The sequence below is a fragment of the Talpa europaea genome (assembly GCF_964194135.1).
Source record: "Talpa europaea genome assembly, chromosome: 11".
NCBI lineage: Eukaryota > Metazoa > Chordata > Mammalia > Eulipotyphla > Talpidae > Talpa > Talpa europaea.
The window spans coordinates 44427160-44447254 of NC_140078.1; the positions used below are offsets into that span (position 1 = coordinate 44427160).

Consider the following 20095-nt stretch of genomic DNA (forward strand, 5'->3'; position numbering starts at 1 on the left):
TTTCCTATACCTGCACAGGTGTCTTGTGGGGGAGGCAGAACAGCTCTGGAAGAAGAGAGCAGCTCTCCTGAGAAGGGAGTAACCAGGTGCTATGACCAGCCAGCATCCACTGCATCTTGGGGTGGACGCAACAAGAAGACCAGGGAAGGACACCAATAGTCTCTACTTCGGGGTCAGGGTGCATGCAGGCTGTCATCTCTCATGGACCACCTAAAACTGGTGGTTTTCGTGGAGCTCTATTGTCACTGCTCTCCGGGACTCCTATCCAATCATACCTAGTCATTCTCCTTTAGACTCCTCACCTCCAGCTGCTCCATGCTGAGTCAGATCTACATTTTAGACCACATTAACCCATGAAATATAGACCAGAGTGTTAGTTACATAAATAACCAAACATTTTAACCCTATCATTTCCCTTCTCATCTGAAGTTAGAAGACCGCACACACAGATCATGGAAAGAACAACTTTCTAGAGTTGTCATAAGTTTCACAGGTGATTTTAGAACCTCAAATGAAAAGAGTGAGGATAGTGAGTTATTAAGTGCCTTCTATGCCAGGCACCATACTTGGGTGCTATGGCATTATTAATCGTTTTCACAACTCTGTTCCGAAGTAGGCATTTGCTGTTTTTTCATTGTTCACATGAAACCACAGGGGTTCACTGCCAGGGTCATAGGAAAGGTTTGGAGCAAGCAGTCTGCCTAGACCCACAGGCCTCCATGCCTGCAGTTCCTGCTGGGCCCTCCTGGCCTCAAAGTAGACCATTAGGACAAGGGCCAGACCCCAGGCTAAGATAAAGCAATAGACGGTGATGGTCGAGACTGAAGGACAGAGGGTGGCACTTCAAGGAGTTGACTCCCTGAAAGAGGACAGATCTGCTACCCAATGATGGTGCCATGTTGTTGGCTTCTTTCTTTCAGACAGAATTTTCTGAGCACCTATTTACTGAGCTTGAAGCAATGGGAGTATCTCTCCGAACAACTGTGTGGAACAGCCATGCCAATCTAACTTTGCTCATTCTTTCCAGGCACACTCCTCAGTGGAAAGAGCTGGATTAATTGGTGGAGTGAAACTAAAAGCCATTCCTTCAGATGGCAATTTTGCCTTGCGTGCATCTGCCTTGCAAGAGGCCCTGGAGAGAGATAAGGCAGCAGGCCTGATTCCTTTCTTTGTAAGTTCCACAGCCTTCCCTGCAGGAGACACTGGGAAATATTTGTGCTTTGCTGGCTGGTTAGGGTCTGGGTACCCCAACCACTTTCAGGTATCCTGTGGTACTGATGTGTCAGCCTGGTTCTCTCTCAGGATTATTGGAGGAAGGCTTTCTTTATTTTTTTTCTGCTGGTGTTAATCTCAGAAAGAAAAAGCAGATAACTCTGCTTGGGAGACTCTGCTAAACCTTTAAGTCTTGTTTCTGGTTCCCATTAAAAGTGACATGGTTCAGTGTTACTTGGGCAACATTCTGTGCCATATGCTCTGTCATAAAGAGACATGAAAGAGTTAAAAATACAAAATCCTCAGTGGATACTAAGGTGAGCCCTTTGTGAGAGATGTGCTGTGCACATGCAGCGACATATCTAAATAGCCAAATAGCACTTGTGTGCAGGTAAGCATTTTCCAGTGTGGAAGAAATAGTTGCAACTAGAGCCTGGGAATTGTCATTCTGATGTGGCCATGGATGCTTGGTACAGCTACATCATGTGTGATGGCAATTGAAATGTGGTCATGACCCCAGTTCCCTGTTCACATAACTGCATGTTGGACTTACCTGGAGAGCTTGCAAAAAATACTGATGCCTGAGCCCTGGTCTGTGAATTTTACCAGAATCTCAAGGGAAAGAGCCAGGCATTGGATGCTTCCCAGAAATTTCAAGACTCCCATATGTGTTGAGGATTGAGAACACTGCAGGGTCTGGGGACTCCCTTGTCAGAATAATTTTGGCTTTATCAATTCTAGGGGTCCTATTTTAGTTGCAACCTCTACTTTTTATAGAATAATTGTGTATAATGGTGTATATATACACAATGGAATACTATTGAGCAATCAAAAAGATAAACCCATGCCATTTGCAGCAACATGGATGGAGCTAGAAGGGATCATGCTCGGTGAAATATGCCAGAAGGAAAAAGAAAAATATTGAATGGTTTCACTTAAAGGAGGAATATAGGGGAACCAAATACAGGATCAGGAAAAAATAGCAATAATAATAGTAAAAAAACAACAAAATCAGCAGACAACCATAAACGAGACATTTTGCAAGGGGTGGGGCAAGGGATCAAAACAGGGGAGAGAAGAGCACAAGGGGTGAAGTTTCACAGGTGAATTGATGGTGGGGATTTTATGGGGATTACACAATGATGATAAATATGGTCTGTGTGTCTGTTCTTGTTCCAATACCATGCAGTTTTGATTATTATGGCTTTGTAGTATAGTTTGATATCTGGGAGAGTGATGCCTCCATTCCCTCCATTCCCTCCATTCCCATATGAATTTCATCAATATGTGTTCTATTTCTTTGAAAAATGACATTGAAATTTTTATTGGAATAGCATTGAATCTGTAGATTGCTTTTGGGAAGATGGCCATTTTGATAATGTTAATTCTTCTAATCCATAAGCAAGTGATGTCTTTCCATTTCTTTGTGTCTTCTTCTATATCTCTTGTCAAATTTTATTTTATTTTATTTTAATTTTTTAAATGTTTTTTTATTTTTATACAAGAACTGGGGTATAGGCCAGTTGTGTGGGAGGGTAGAGAGGATTCACCAGAGACAGAGCGGGGAAAGAACTGGCAGGCTGAAGAAATACACTGCTGAGGGGAGCAGTGGGCAAGGAAGGAGAGGTCTGCTTCGCCATGTGGGACCCTTGCCGGCCAGCCAGGATCGAACCTGTGCTTCAGAGGCTGCAGACAGCATCACAGGTTGTAGTGCTCAACCACCTATGTCACCAGGAAGTCCCTCTTTTGTCAAATATGAAAAGATGGTGGTAAATTGTATTTTTCCCTAGACAGAATATGATAAATAGGAAGTTAGGGAATTCTTTCAAATATACTGAGATTATATGCAGAAATATTTTATTAACTATATATTTTTATTTATATATTTATCATCACTGGGTTAATTGGAGGAAGAAAGGGGTCATGTTTCAGGAAGTTGGGAAGCCTCTAGAAACTAGAAAGGCAAAGAACTTCTCATCTGAGCCTCCAAGGTGTTGACCTTATTTTTAGCCCAGGAAGACTCCTGACCTACCAAACTTTCAGCTTTTCACAATTGAGAAAGATATCGGCTATGAGTTTGTTGTATATGGCCTTTATTATGCTAAGATATGTTCCCTCTATTCCAGAAATTTTGAGGGCCTTCATCATAAATGAATGTTGAACTTTGTCGAATGCTAATCATATCAGCATCTATTGATATGATTTTTATTTTTCTTTATGTTGATGTGTTGGATTACATTAATTGGTTTTTGGGTGTAGAACCATCCTTGTGTCCCTGGGATAAATTCCACTTCGTCATGGTGAATTATCTTTTTGATGCATTGTTGGATTCTGTTGGCTAGGATTTTATTGAGGATTTTTTAAATATATTTTTATATATTTTTTACATCATTGTTCATTTTTAAACATTTTCTTCCCCCCCTTCAGGTGCAGTCTCCATAGAATTTCCTTCACCAATACACCCTTGCACAGTTACCACAGTTCCCTGTGCCCCTCCCTCCCTCCCTCTGCACATTCTCCCTCCTCTTCCCCTGCAGGATGTCTCTGATTTATAACTGTTTGTTTTTGTTTTGTTGTGCTGTGTTTTGTATTGTTATTATTTTTTTCCTTGATGTCTTATTTGGTTCCGCTATATTCCTCCTTTAAATGAAACCATCTGATATTTTTCTTTTTCCTTCCGACTTATACACTGAGCATAATTCCTTCTAGCACCAAACATGTTGCTGTGAATGGCATAAGTTTATCTTTTTTGATTGCTGAATAGTATTCCACTGTGTATATATACCACATCTTCTTGATCCAGTCGTCTATTTTTGTGTCAGTGTTCATTAGAGATTGGCCTGTAGTTTTCATTTTTTGTGATGTCCTTGTTCAGTTTTGGTATTAGTGTAATGTTGGTTTTATAAAACATATTTGGAAGTATTCCATCCTCAAGTTTTTGAAAAAGTTTGTGTAGGACAGGTACTAGTTCATTTCTGAATGTTTGGTAGAATTCGTTTGTGAAGCCATCTGGTCCTGGGCTTTTGTTTTGAAGGAGGGTTTTGATTACTGTTTCAATTTCAATGCTTGTAATTGGTCTATTTAGATGTTCTATTTCTTCTTTATCTAGCTTTGGATGATTATATTGTTATAGGAATTAGTTCATCTCTTCTAGATAGTTGAACTTGTTTACTTGTAACTGTTCATAGTAATCTCTGATTTTTCTTTTGATTTCTGCTGTGTCTACTGTAATTTCTCCTCTTTCATTTATGATCCTATTTATTTGTGCTTTCTCCTGTTTTTTCTTCATGAACCTGGCTAGAGGTTTGTCTATTTTGTTCATTTTTTCAAAGAACCAACTTTTGGTTTCATTGATCTTTTGGATTTTTTTTTTAACTTATGTTTCATTTAATTCTGCTTTGATTTGTATACTGGGCTTTTGGATTTTTTGTTGTTCTTTCGCCAGTTCTTTTTTTTTTTTTTTAAGATTTATTTATTTTTACTTCTACAAGCACTGGATCCAGTCAAAAGCGTGGGAGGGTGAGAAAATTCACCAGAGCCAGAGTGGGGAACAGAACATGCAGACCAACGAAATACACTGCTGAGGGGAGCAGTGGGCGTGGCAGGAGAGGTCTGTTGCACCATGTGGAAACCTTGCCAGCGGCTGGGGATCAAACCAGTGTTGCTGAGGCTGCCAGCAGCTTCACAGCCCAGCTCTCAACCACTGCGCCACCAGGGGAGGCCCTCTTTCTTTTTTTAAGATTTATTTTATTTATACAAGAGCTGGGGTACAGTCCAGATGCGTGGGAGGGTGAGAGGATTCACCAGAGACAGAGTGGGGAACAGAACAGGCAGACCAACAATACACTCTGCTGAGGGGAGCAGCTGGCAAGACAGGAGAGGTCTGCCCACCATGTGGGTTGTCTGAGGCTGGCAGGGATCGAACAGGCACTGCAGAGGCTACGGACAGCCTCACAGCGCTGTGCTCAACCACCTGCACCACCAGGGAGGCCCATTTTTCCCCAGTTCTTTAAGGTGGGCATTAGGGTGTTTCTTTGAGTACTCCCTTGTTTCTTTTTTTTTTTAAGATTTATTTATGCATATAAGAACTAGGGTACAGGCCAGACGTGCAGGGAGTGAGAGGATTCAGCAGATACAGAGTGGGGAACAGAATAGGCAGATTAACTGAAATACACTGCTGAGGGAAGTAGCAGGTGAGTCAGGAGAGGTCTGCTGCACCATGTGGGTAGGTCCCTGGCTGGGGATCAAACTCATGCTGCAGTGGCTGTGGATAGTTTCATAGGTTGTGACTTTACCCCTTGTGCCATCAGGAAGGCCCTTGAGTAGTTTCTTGTTTCTTGATGTGAGCTTGTATTGCTATATGTTTTCCTCTTACAACTGTTTTTGCTGTATCTCATACATGCTGGAGAGTTGTCCTCATTATCATTCATCTCAAGATATTTTTTAATTTCTTCTTTGATATCCTCATCGAACCAATGGTCTTCCAGTAGTGTGGGTTTCAATCTTGATGTCTTTGTGGTCAAAGAAGATAGTTGGTATGAGTTTGATCTTAGTATATCTGTTGATGTTTGTTTTGTGTCCTAGTATATGATCCATCCTGGAGAATGATGCATGTGCACGAGAAAAATATGTCCTCAGATTTTTTGGGTACAGTGTCCTGTAGATGTCTGTTAAGCCCATGAGGTCTAGGTCCTTATTTAGCGCTCTAGTGTACTTATTTTTTTGTCTCATTGATCTGTCCATTGGTGAGAGTGGTGTGTTGAAGTCTCCTACTACATACGTATTTTTTCCTTCATTTGGTGAGTATATGTTGATGAATGTTATGTCATCCTGATGTATTGTCCCCTTAATCATAATGTAATGACCATCTATGTTTCTTTTTACTTTTTTTAGTTTAAAGGCTATTTTATCTGACATAAGTATAGCTGTCCTGCCTTCTTTTTTGGTCCATTTGCTTGTAGAATTGTTTTCCTACCTTTTACTTTCAATCTAAGTTTATTTTTTGTAGTTAAATGTGTTTCCTGTAGACAGCAGAAGGTTGGGTTCTGCTTTTTAATCCAGCCTGCTACTCTTTCTTTTTATTGATGAGTTTAGTCCATTTACATTGAGTTAATATTGATACACTAGCATCGGTATTAGCCATTTTGTTTGCCTTTTTGTGAATCTATTCCTTACCTTTCTGTCTGTTCTTTTTTTTTTTAAAGATTTATTTATTTATTTATTTATTTATTTATTTATTTATTTATTTATTTATACAAGCACTGGGTACAGTCAAAAGCGCGGGAAGGTGAGAGAATTCACCAGAGCCAGAGCGGGGAGCAGAGCAGGCAGAAGGACTAAAGTACACTGCTGAGGGGAGCAGCGGGCGGCAGGAGAGGTCTGCGCACCATGTGGGACCCTCCTCCGGTGGCCGGGGAGCAGCCGGGGATCGAACCGGCGCTGCAGAGGCTGCAGGCAGCTTCGCAACCCAGCGCTCAACCACTGCGCCACTGGGGAGGTCCCCTTACCTTATTCTGTTCTTCCTATTCATTCCTTTGTTGGTTTTGACTTTAGGGTTTCTTGTAATATATTTTGGAGTTGGGGTTTAGTAGTAATTAATTTCTGGAGATTTTGTTTATCTCAGAAGGCTTTTCTTTTTCCTTCATAGAAAGAGGACAGCTTTGTGGGGGAGAGTATTCTTGGTTGGAATTTGTTGACTTGGAGTTTATTAAATATGTCACTCCATCCTCTTCTTGCCTGTAGTATGTCTTCAGAGAAGTCTGATATCAGCTTAGTTGATTTTCCTTTATAGTTTATCTGTTTGTTTGCCCTCATTAGTTTCATTATTTTTTCCTTGTCTTGGACCTTTGGGAACTTTACTATTATGTGTCTTGCCATAGTTTTCCTTTTGTTGTGGTTATTTGGTGTTCTTCTACCTTCCTGTATGTCTATTTTCATTTCCATCTTCATGCTTGGACACTTCAATTATCTCCTTGAATAGCTTCTCAGTTCCTTTGTCTCCTCACCTTCTGGGATTCCTACGACTCTTATATTTCCTTTCCACATGGTGTCAGATAGTTCTCAAAGTGCTTCTTTATTCTTTTTTATTTGTATTTCTCTTTCCTTTTCTTTTTTGGTTCTTTTTATGTCTGTATCTTCAAGAGTACTGATCCATTCCTGCATTTCTTCCATTCTATTTTCATGGCTTTTCCCTGAATTATTGTGTTCCTCTCCTAATCTCTGGATATCCTCCAGTTTCTTCACTTTCTTCCTCAGTTTATTGATTATATCCTTATCTCTCTCTGCGTTTTCTCTTAACTCTTTCATTGTTTTCATGATGGCCTTTTTGAATTCTTTGTCTGTTAGGCGGAGATATTCTTCCGTGTCCATGTTATTGGTTTCTGGAGGTTGACTTTTTTCTGTGGTGTATTGTTCCCAGAAGGGCCTGCTTGATCATTTGTAATGTTCTTTTTTCCCATTGTTTGCCTTCAGCTTTACTCTCTTCGTAGTGCCCTGTACTGCTGGTGCTGGTGGGCATGACTTCGGATTTCTCTTGCTCAGGAGTGGATGTGTCTGCCTAGGTTCTGAGCTGCCATGGCTCAGGTGTCTGGACACTCCTCTATTATTGTAGGTGTTGTTCTGAGCAGTGCTTTGCAGTAGGAGCCCCTGCTTTTCCAGCCCCCAGTTTGTAGGATGAGATCCAATGTCTCTGCCTGTGGTAGTTGATAGTCTGTTGTGGATTATTGTGCCTCCAGACCCATGATGAGGTCAAGTCCTGTGGGAGGTGTCTGCAGTCTGGGTGGGATGTATTTCTATGTTGAACTGCTAGGTCCTTCTAGGTATCTCAGAAGAATACCAGGATCAAAAGAGAATAAGAGAAAAAAGAAATGAGGAGAAAGAAGAGGATGATAGGGAAATGTAGAAGGGACAAAGGTGAGAGAAGGAAGGGGCCTGATATGGGGATGAGGAAAGGGGAGGGGGAGGAAGTGGGGATGTAGCAGAAGGAGAAGAGAAAATGGTGATGGTGATGTTGAAAGGGAGAAAGAAGAACGATAGAAGAATCAGAAAACAGAAATAATAGAGAGGGAAATATAACAGACAGCAAACTGACCACTAAATAAACAAACACACAAACAGATGGGCGGAGAATTGCCCTCAGGGCTCTGACGTTTTCCAGTAAATTAGATGTTGCTGTTTTAATCTGGTACACAGGGGACTACCGTGGGGCTGAGTTGGGTGGTCTTCCCAAGGAGGGTAGATATATATAGGAAGAGAAAGAAAACAAGCTCAGATGGGCCCAAAATAGCTGCAGCTGTGGTGTGGGAGCATGGACACAACTTCTGCGTCCATGAGGTAGTTGGGTGGGTGTTGGGGCTACTGCGGCCTCCCTCCTCTAAGGGCTTGGGGTACCAAGAGGCCCCCAATGTAGTGATGAGCCCTGATAGGCTCCTGCTGATCCTTCCCACATAAGTACAACTGACCAGTTAAAAGTTTTCTGGTCTCCAAGAGGGGGAAGGGAGGTGCAGCATTAAAGAGGCCCTCTCCTGGAGCTGTATATCTGTGGGAAGGCCTGCTTGCCCACCTTTTGTTGACTGGATCCCTTTGATGTTTCAGAATTCTCCTGGTTTCTTGTCTTCAAACTTTTCCTCCTACTTCTAGATGTTGTGGCGGCTTTGTGGATGGGGAGCAGGGTTCTGATGATTTTCTCTCTTTCCTTTCCATCTTTCTAAATTCCCTAGGCAGTCTGAGTGTGTCACAGGTGTTGCCAAGTCTGTCTAATGCATCTGGGTCCTGCCAGGAACTCCCATAGAACCATTTTTGCTTCTAGCAACATTTTTTTCAAATGATGAAAGGTTTGACCAATTTTATGAATATCTTGAAAGGAAATTTCCTTAAGTTTGCCACTAGGCATTCAATTCTATGTTCTTTAATGAACAAGGAAGGTAGACTATTTCTACTTTGACTTTGTATTACTGTAATTGGAGTCTTACTTGTATCGGTCTTCTTCTGGAGCTCCTTTTGATCTTCTTCTGGCAGCTAATGTGATTTATATTTATACGCTCAAGTGAAGGGAACAAGTGAGGAGAGAAACAAGAATTGAAAAGAAGGTTATACTGTTTTGAGAGGAATAAAACTTAAGTTTTATCTTTCTTCAGGAAGATGACATACCAAAGAATAAACTTACAGGATTTTGCTTTGAATACCAAAATTTCAGGAAATACTTGAGGCATTTGTGATATTCTGCTAACAGAAGCAACAGAGAAGGACCAATCCTATATTTGGGTGAAAAGAGACATCTCCAAGCTCACCCATGCTTGCCTTCCTGCATTCATCCAGGGCTTACTTCCATCAGATCACCCCATGTACCTGTCCCGCGGGATTTGTGAACATCATGGTGGTTTCTCTCATGGAATGGTTCTTGATTGGAGGGGGGGGGTCTTTGCCCTATTTGATGAGAAATGCACTGGACAAAGGGTGGAGGGTAGAATTAAGTTATTGGTGAGAAGGTCAATGAAGCTTCTGTTAAAAGATAACACAATGCATATCCATGCCCTAGAGAACTGTAGGCAGAAATTATTTTTTGGTATTGAATAAAGAGTACTGTGAAGTTAGAGATGTGAACCATCACAGGATATTCTAGGAAATGCAGCTGGATTTATACCTTATGTGGGCAGTCAAGAGACTTGAAGCTGGAGACAGACACTAGCCCAGGCTAGCAAGTGCAGTGACTTTAGTGTCGATTTACTATGAAGCTGTTCCCGTTGAAACATTCTGCAAGTGCTTAATATCTATATGAATAATTCTGAGATGCAGACTAATAGCCTTCTTTATATTCACAGATAGGTTCCAGACCCCTCAAATTTCAAGAACAACTGCTGAGAGTAAAGGGCATGTTTTATAGATTTGAACTGGGAGGACTGAATATTTGGCCCAGAATGACCTTGTTGGGCCTTAAATAAAGGTTCTCTTTCTTCCTGGTGATGATTTGCCTTCCCCAGAACTAATTTGATAAGGTCAGGCCAAAGGCAGATGTAGTGCCTGCAGGACATGTATTCCAGCAAAATGGTTGTCTGTTGATGGGCAAGGCAGGTGGGGGAGGAGGCTCTGCACAGCAGGAGCAACAAGGGCTCTCTGAGATAGGGGTGCTTGCACATCTCCTCCCTCCCTCCCTATGCACAAATGTGATTACGCCTCTGCAGAGCTGCTGAAATCAGGTTAGTGTCACTGAGCTGAGCCGAGGTAATCAGAGCCTGGGGCAGAGCAGGTGCTGACTTTGAAGTGGCTTCTGAGAATTAAGACAAGCCGATTTGTCATCACTGTGCCCTGCTGCCTTGCTGGCTTGACGCTTTCTTGCTGGACCCTACTGTGTGCCCACAGTCTCCATCCTGAGCTGCAGCAAAGGGCTTGGATTGTTGGAAGGGCCTCTGACATGGCCCAGGGTGCTGGGCACTTTAACTAGTGCAACAGTCAGTTATCTACTCTGGTTGGGCTTACTTCTGGTCTGTTTTTGCCTTTCTGAGAGACTTTAATCCACTCTGAGAGTTGTACTTCGATCAACTATAAAGTAAGGGTCATAAAAGTATCCAACTCAAAGGTTACTGAATAAAACATTTCTGCAAAGTTCCAAATCTGCAAAGAGTTGAGTACTCAGAGAACAGGCTCTGTTACTCTCAATAGAGTCATTTCTACGACCAAGCAAGATTTTTTTGTTTTTACAGAAATACTCCAGGCTCAGAACAAAAACATCAATAATTACATTTAAAATATCAAAATAAGGGTGGCTATAAACCAAAATCCAGCAATTCCATCCTGAGTATCTACCTGAAAAATGCAAAAACGCAAAAACACAAATCCAAAGGGATCTCTGCACACTTATGTTCCTTGCTACACTATTTACAATAAATAGCCAACCTATGGAAACAAAGACAGATGAGTAGGTTAAGAAAATGTGTTACATATGCACAATGAAATTCTACTGAGCTGTAAAAAAAGACATTCTTGCCATTTGCAACAACATGGATGGAAGTAGAGGGGATTAACCTCAGCAAAATAAATCAAGAGGATTAAGACAAATGCCAGATGGTGTCATTTAAATGTGGAATATAAATAAATAAATCAAAGGGTCAGGTAAAACTTAACCAATGAAAAACCATAGACAGCTGACTGCAGAACTGAGGATACAAGAGGGGGAGTGGATGAAAGAGAGCAGAGTGGAGATGGGGCACCATGGACTCTGGTGGAGGACTCTGGTGTGCGTATGGAATGATAATACACTCTTAATGAGTGTGATCCTATACCTCTAAATCATATACAGTGTTGCAAACCCATGTTGACTTCATTAAAAAAAAGTCCATTAAAAATTTTCAAAAAACAAAATAAGCTATTGCCCTTAATTCAATTAGAATTTATCAGTGGAAAATGAGGTGAAATGGAAGGAATTGCTGAACTACAAATATGTAATTCCCAAGAAGCTCTTAAACATGAGAAAATAAATACGCAAGTAATATTAAGATGATTGACTCACCATATTTTTTTTAACTACATAATTTTTACTATTCTTTTAAAAACATAGATGGAGCCATCACCTTCTGCCCTTGGGCACAGGACAACTCTGGTCCCTGGACAGATCTGTTCTCCAGCCCCAGCAACTGTGCACACAGAGGGCTGGGATGCCAGCTGAGCCTCACACAGGGCAGGCATGATGCCTTCTTGCAAAAAAGCACTTTGAGGGGTGTACTTGGTTTTTAAGTCAGTATAGGCGAAACGTAACCAGAAAGCCTCTGATCTGGTTCTCAAGCTTGTTAGATTTTACATTTCTGAACTCTTCGTCTCTATTCTCAGGGCATGTGGTATTTCTGGGATCCTAATGGGGGCTCATAAAGACTACATAGATTGAATGATATTCCATACTTCTATCTAAGTGAAACCTCATTATCCAGATAGTACATGGTATTGCAAATCTATCAGGCTCTTTCTTTTTGTAAACATAATATGATTTTTGATCATTTTAAGAGAGTTTGATTTTAGTGCTTTGGCACTAAAATTTTGTGTTTTTGTGTTTTGTGTTTTGTGTTTTGATTTTGATTTTGATTTTGTGTTTTGGTAGTTATTCCATGTCCAGCAAGGTGTACATTTCTGGCAATGTACAGAAATAAGATATGGACACCAGTTTCAAGGGCTCCATTGGTTTGTTTACAGGGGAGACAGCCCTGTGTGTGGGATTGATCCATGTCTTTGGATCACAAAGGGCTGGGAGAGCAAGAGCAGGTCCAGGACTTGGTCCACATTTCTCAGTGGTGTCACCAGCAGTGCACAACACTGCCTTGAAATGCCCCTTCAGAAATTATGTTCAATGTCAGTAGGGTTTTCCCATGAATCTCTTTAGAACAAATCTTCTTTTGAGGGATGAAGTTAATGCTGGGCATACTTTCATTCAGAGAAAAGGTCAAGTCAGTGAAGGGTACTCTTGATCAAATTCTTCATGGCTCTGAACTGCCCTTGAAGGCTGTTCTAAAAGGAGATTTCACCACATCCTGAGAGCACCAGCCCACTGTCATGTGGTCCTTGCCAGCCTGCTTGCTCTGCTTTCCTCACACACCAAACCAGGACAGAAAATTAGATTTCCTGCCTCACAGAAGGAAATCTATCCTTACAGTCACTATGAACACAAGGAAACAAGCACAGGAAATGCCAGCTATATGGTGCAGCTTCAGTGATGCTCACAGCTCTTGGGGGAATCATGCACATGCCCAGGTCTAGCCTCACAGTCTCATTTGCTGTCAGTGAATATGTTTCTCTCAATCTTCATGATGCTTTCATCAAAGATTAAGTGCACATTTATAGCTTCGCATCTCCTTTTAGCATATACTCATTGCGCTCCATGTTCAAGGATCTGGGCTGGACTTAGAGGGTGGTTGTGTGTATGGAGGGAATGATGGCCACTAAGACATGGAGGCTGAAAAGAGCTCTGCTTTTCGTTCTTCAGGTGGTGGCTACATTGGGGACCACATCCTGCTGCTCTTTTGACAACCTCTTAGAAGTGGGTCCTATCTGTAAGTATCTAATTAAATTTTCTTCTGGAAAATATTCTCAATATGTCGGGTATTTGGTAGAACTTCCTCTTTGGGCTCTCCTCCATAATATTTGCATTATCTAATAGAATATACTTATCTGTAACATAACTATATCCTAATGAAGTATAATGTTAGCATAAGAACTTAATATTATAGCTTGGCAAACTCTTCTTTATTTGCAATAATATAAGCCTAAGTTGCTTGAATTTCTCAAGCTCAGAATTTGTGCTAACTGGATGAGAGCTGAGCTTACTTTTAACCAGCACACATTATAAGAAAAAGATACGTTTCTAGCAATGAACCAGTAATACGAAACTGAAGGATATTGGCCCATAGAGAACAATTTCACCTTTTAGACACAGCCCCTCACACATGGGTCATGCAGAAGTAAGTCTCTAGGATCTCTTTTTAAGCCTTTTTGGAATTACTGAATGCAGATAGTAAATTACTTAACCTGATGAAACAAATCAATATTGAAAAAAAAAAAAAAAGACTTCTCCAAAGAACACTGCTGTGTTTTCGCACCTTCTGCTCTCACTTAGGACATTTAATTTTTCTGAGACGCTGGAGAATGAAAAAGGTGAAGTAGAAGAAGCAGTTCTGTTTCTAAGCATCCACCTTTCATTATGGTCCTGAGAGTGCAACAGGCCTTGGAGGGACTCTATGGCCAGAGACCTTTCCTCATAGAACCATGGGTTCTGGAAACTCCCCTTCCCCTGCCTTGGGAGCCTCTAGTCCCATGGACCTACTGCCAGTCAGACCCTCAGATCATGGATTTGTAGCTTGTGCTAAATGTCAGGCCAAGCACTTGGCCTTGGCTCATTTCCCATCTACCTGTTCCCAGCATGTGTATCACCTCATCTAACAGCAGTCCACCTGTGGCCCATCCTCTGGTGATTGGACCCTCTTCCCTGCTGTGAGCTCTTGGGAGATGGGGTGATGTAGTACCTGGGCTCAGCTAGGGCCACAGAACAGCCATGGTGCAGCCAGGGCTCAGCATATAAAACTGTGTGCCTTCAATCTGAGCTTCATTTCCCATCTGTAGAGGGGAGACGAGAACAGCAGTTTTAACTGTGAAATGATGGTAGTTCCCTCCCTGTATTCCTGAAAGGGTGAATTATGGTACAGAAAATGCAAGATAAAAGGTACAGTATTTCGCTTGTGCTGGAGGAAGGAGGTGACAGTGACAGGCTGTGATGAGTGGCTATAGGTGCAAAATTGCCCGTTCACATAGGTTTTGCTCCCCTATCTATGACCTGTGCAGGAACCTGTAAGAACAGCTGGTTAAAGGTAGTCATGTGGGCCTCCCCGGTGGCGCAGCGGTTGAGCGCTGGGTTGCGAAGCTGCCCGCGGCCTCTGTGGCACCGGTTCGATCCCCGGCTGCTCCCCGGCCACCGGAGGAGGGTCCCACATGGCGTGCAGACCTCTCCTGCCGCCCGCTGCTCCCCTCAGCAGTGTACTTCGGTCCTTCTGCCTGCTCTGCTCCCCGCTCTGGCTCTGGTGAATTCTCTCACCCTCCCGCGCTTCTGACTGTACCCAGTGCATGTATAAACCAAACAAACAAACAAACCAGCAAACAAATAAATAAAGCATGCCTCTATAAAAAAATAAATAAATAAAAATAAAGGTAGTCATGTATGGCCCAGGGCTGAGGAGAAGGCACAGACTAGCTGGCTCAGGACAGCCATCACATTGACCTCGCTAGCTGCAAGCGCTAGCTGCAATCCCCTGTTGGTGAGGGCCAGCAGCTTGTGTCCTCTCTGACTCAGATGTCAGGCTGGGAACTGGCTGTCCTGGGCAGCAACCGGCTGATGTAATTCCCGGCTATTGGATTTAAAGGCTGAGGTTTTCTGCAGGGCATGGACCACGAGGCCCTGCTGTTCCCTGAGTGCCAGGGCTGGCTGCCTACCAGACCAAGGCGGTGACAGCCAGTGCGTGGCACTTGGCATTTGCAGCCAGGGACCCAGCTCAGGCTATCCTGCTGTCCTGTAGCTCCCTCAGCCCCAGGTCTGGGAGCTGTGGGAAGAGCTAAATTTGTGATGACTTTAGTGCCAAACATGGGAGTTGTTTGGGGTTGGCTGAGGGAGCAGACATGTGTGAATGCCAAAAACCTTCCATTTGCTGCCAATGTTTATACATGTGAACTTAATTTTGACAATTATAGTGGTTACTGCTGACGCTGTTACTAACCAGCAATGCCTCCACGGTTAAGTGAGTGCCTGTGACCACTCTCCCTTCTCTAACTCCATTCACTTGACTGTCACCGAGAGTTAGCATTCCTCAACTCCAAACAAGTGTGTTCTGAGATCTTAGCTGACTGTTATAAAGTGTAAGAATATGGTACTAGAATAAGCCATTAAAATAATTCAGAGATGCTATTTACCAAAGAGTGCACATTAGAAGATGATTTTTTCCAAACTGCTGCTTTAGGAAAGGCATTTTCTGTTTGGTTAGTTTCTTCTAGCTTAATTCATCTGAGAGGCTGCTTAATTCATCTGTCCCTTGGATGGAGCAATGGAATTTCTTGGTGGGTTTTATTAAGAAGACAAAGAGACACAGAAAGCAGATAGTTGAAAGAGACAGGAAGGGGGTGTGAAAGTGGGAAGTAGAGGAAGGGGGTTCTGGGAGTGTGGAAGGTGAAGCACACAGGCAGGACCCCTGTTGCTTCTAGGATGGCAGTGTGGGTGAGGGGCTGCAACATGAGAGGGCATGGGGCCTGGCTGCTACCACCCGTGGGACCTGCATAGGAAATGGCACTGGTAGCAGGAGGTGACCCCTTCTCCCTTGATGGGGCTGACCGCAGTGCAGGGTGGATCTCATCCTGTGGCATGCAGCTCCATGCTCTGGCCTGCCCATCTGTTCACCCAACCCCCTGCCTGTTATCTGGAACCAAACTCAGACACTGGTGTCTGTCGAACTAAAAAGAAACCCTAATAGGAAATGAAGCTCCCTTACTAGCATTCTGGAAGCACCCCAAACAAATGTATTGAAAGTTCAAACTTGTTTTGTGATATTATGTCTTTTTATAAGTGAATGTAGAGTTTCTTTTTTTTTTTTAAGATGTATTTATGTATGCATACAAGAACTTGTGTACAGGCCAGAGGTGTGGGAGGGGTGTGAGAGGATTCACCAGAGACAGAGTGGGGAGCAGAACAGGTAGATCTACTGAAATCACTACAGAGGGGAGCAGCGGGCGAGACAAGAGAGGTCTGCTGCGCCATTTGGATAGCTCCCTAGCAGGGGATCAAATTCATACTGCAGTGGCTGCAGATAGCTTCAAAGGTTCCATCTTAACCCCTTGCGCCACCAGGGAGGCCCTCAATGTAGAATTTCTATCTGACCACAGCATATCTAAGCAACAGGGGTTGTCCATTTTTTCCTAGGATAAGCCTCTTTTCCCTGGCTTGCTGCCCCATCATATGGGATTCTGCAGGCACCAGTGAGACCAGTTCTCATGAGGTGATGAAGCAGGCACTCTTCACCAGGTATAAAACTGGGTTCTAGTTGCCAGATCTCACACAGGACAGTGGACACTATGTGGCCATAACTCCAGTCTGTGGAATACATTGGATCTTGATCAAATGAGGGCTTTAATCCCTTCAATCCTGAAAATCAAACTGAATCAAGGTTTCAAAATGCCTCTTAGGTATTTTGTCAGCAGAGCTGAGAGTTGCTCATCATATATTGGTAGCACACACCATGTGTGGACAGTAAGCATCATGTGTGAGTAACATCATGTGTGAGTAACAAGTATAATGTGCAAAATTAATCATGTATGATTAACATTCATTATATATGGGTAACACTTGTATCGTCTATGGGCAACACATCATGTATGGGTGCCATGTAGGAATCATGTATGATTAGTACTCATTGTGTAAGAGTAGTGTGTGTCATGTATGAGTAATACACATTTCATGTGTGACCATGAAAAAAACAAACCGTGAATTTTTCAGCAGGTGTGGATGTACTGAGCAGGTGGTGACTAACTCCTACAAGTATTCCCTGACTCAGTGGTTCCAAGAGCAGTGTCCTTATCTAGAAGGAAAGACTCTGAAATCCTGTAACCTCCATGCTTATGTAGTATATGATCAGTTAACTACCCAGGGTTGAGATGGAGATGATCACACAGATTCCTCACTAACTCTGTGCTAATTTGTATCAGGCGCAATAGGTTCCCTCATTTTACCCCTTAAGTTGCTGGTGCTACTTTTTTCTCCATTTACTCATGAGAAGGAGCTTGGAGTCAGTAGGTAAGGCCACATGACTGCTGATTGTGGGTGGCAGGAATTGAACCAAATATGTCCAAACTGAGAAAGTACATTTAAAGAAGGGACCATTTTGGACCTCCCGGATGGCTTGGTGGGTTGAGTGCAGAACTGTGAAGCTGTCTGTAGCCTCTGCAGCGTGGGTTCGAGTTCCAGCTGTCCAGGGAGATACCCACATGGCACGGCAGACCTCTCCTGTCTTGCCCGCTGCTCCCCTTAGCAATGTTTTTGGTTCATCTGCCTGTTCTGCTCCCTGCTCTGTCTCTGGTGAATTCTCTCACCCTCCAATGCCTCTGGCCTATACCCCAGTTCTTGTATAAAAATAAAATGAATCCTTAAAAAAAAAAAGGGACCATTTTACCTCCCAAATAAGACATGGTCTCTTCCTGCAAGTCTCTACCAGCATGGTTGGGAAGAAAACACTGTATCCAGGGGCCTCCCCTGGTGGCCCAGGCAGTTGAGCCCCATGCTGTGAAGCTGTCCACAGCCTCTGCAGCGCTGGTTCGATTCTGGCTGGCCAGTGAGGGTCTCACATGGTGGTGTAGACCTCTCCTGTCGTGCCTGCTGCTCCCCTCAGCAGTGTATTTCGTTGGTCTGCCTGTTCTGTTCCCACTCTGTCTCTGGTGAATCCTCTCACCCTCTTGTACATCTGGCCTGTACCCTGGTTCTGGTATAAATAAATAAATAAATCTTAAAAAAAAAGAAAAGAAAACACTGTATCCACAAAGGAGCTGAGGATAATCTCTGAAATTCTGAGAGTATAAAATAAAGGATTTAGGTCACACAGGGCTGGAGTGAGTCAGATCAAGGTGTTGTGGAGTGTCTACACAACCTTCCTCCAGTGTTTCTCATGGGAAAGACTTCATATGAGTGAGTCAAGAGAATCAAGAGGAAATTCCAGGTGGGGGAGCACATGTGCAGGTAAGTTAACTAGAAGCGGATGGGGGTAGCCTGGTGGGTTGAGTGTGTTAGTCCATTGGAGTCAGGCTGAGCAGGAGCAGGAGACTTAAAAGTCAAGGGCACAACTGTTTCCATTTCCCCTCACTTTCCATGTACATGTTGAATGTCTAGTGTGTACCACACACTGTGGGGACACAGCACACAACCTCTGTCCTCAGTTTTGTGGCCTTCAGAGGAAAGGAGCCCTACTAGGAATCCAGAACACGGGTCAACAAATGCTATTGATGGACTATGTGCAAGGACTCTGGAATTGGATGAGCCCAACTGTTACCCCCAAATGATGAAGGCATCTGTTTGAGAACTCACAAGTTTCATCTGAACTCTAGGTAACCAAGAGAACCTGTGGCTGCACATCGATGCTGCCTATGCGGGCAGTGCCTTCATCTGCCCTGAGTTCCGGCATCTTCTAAATGGAGTGGAGGTGGGTGTGTTCTTTGTTTTTTTTTTGTTGTTGTTGTTTAAAGATTTATTTATTTATGCATACAAGAACTGGGGTACAGGCAAGAGGTGCAGGGGGTGAGAGGATTCACCACAGACAGAGTGGGGAACAGAACAGGCAGATTGACTGAAATACACTGCTGAGGGGAGCAGCAGGTGAGGCAGGAGAGGTCTGATGCACCATGTGGATAACTCATGCTGCAGAGGCTGCAGATAGCTTCACAGGGATGTACTTAGCTCCTTGTGCCACCAGGGAGGCCCGCTCTTTGCTCTTTTATACAATCTTTTTTTTTTAAAGTGTCATGTTATCAGTGACTTCTTATAAAGATGTGACATTAAATTCACTGTTGTGTTTGTTTCAGAAGTTATTTTCAAACCAGTCCCAGTGATGATTGGAACTTGCATTTCTTGTAACATGTTGAGAGCCTTCCCTGGTCATACAGCCTGTCTTCTTGATACTTGCAACTATTTTTTTATTTAATTTAATTAATCTATTTTATAAATCTATTTATTTATTTTTTCTTACAATGTTTGCTTTCTTTTCTCAGCTGTAGTCCCCATAGAATTTCCACCATCATCTCACCTGTGCACCATCACCAAAGTCCCTTGTGCTCTTCCTGCCCTAATTTTGATCCCTTTCCCTCCTCTTCCCCTGCAGAATGTCTCTGATTTATAGTTGACTGTTTATTTTTGTTTTATTTTGTTGCAGGTTTTTTTTTTGTTATTATTTTTCCCTTGATCCCCTATATTCCTACTGTAAGTGAAACCATCCAGTATTTTTCTTTTTCTCTCTGACTTATTTCACTGATCATAATCCTTTCAAGCTCCATCCATGTTGCTACAAATGGCATTAGTTTATCTTTTTTGATTGCTGAATAGTATTCCATTGTGTATAGATACCACATCTTGGTGATCCAGTTGTCTATTTTTGGGCATTTGGATTGATTCCAAGTCTTACCTATTATAAATAGTGTGCCTACAACTATTTTTAATGTATTCAAATCTTAGGTATAGCTGGATATGGTATATTTTAGCATATGAAACTGTAGGAACATAAGTAGGAATAAGATAAGATCTTAATGCATTTCAGATCAAGGGTAACTTAAAATTCCTTTTCTTTTTTTAAAGATTTATTTATTTATTTATACAAGCACTGGGTACAGT

General features: G+C 42.6%; 1 protein-coding gene across 1 annotated transcript in view; it reads left to right on the forward strand.

Annotated features, from left to right (window-relative positions):
* The window catches only part of DDC (dopa decarboxylase), a gene marked incomplete at its 3' end in the record, with an annotated part of 69419 nt that overhangs the window by 16783 nt on the left and 32541 nt on the right, over window positions 1–20095 (forward strand). The window contains exons 5-7 of the mRNA XM_084247731.1: window positions 1028–1171; window positions 13178–13244; window positions 18820–18914. Coding sequence (XP_084103857.1) covers window positions 1028–1171; window positions 13178–13244; window positions 18820–18914 — 306 coding nt within the window. The remainder of the gene's footprint in view (window positions 1–1027; window positions 1172–13177; window positions 13245–18819; window positions 18915–20095) is intronic.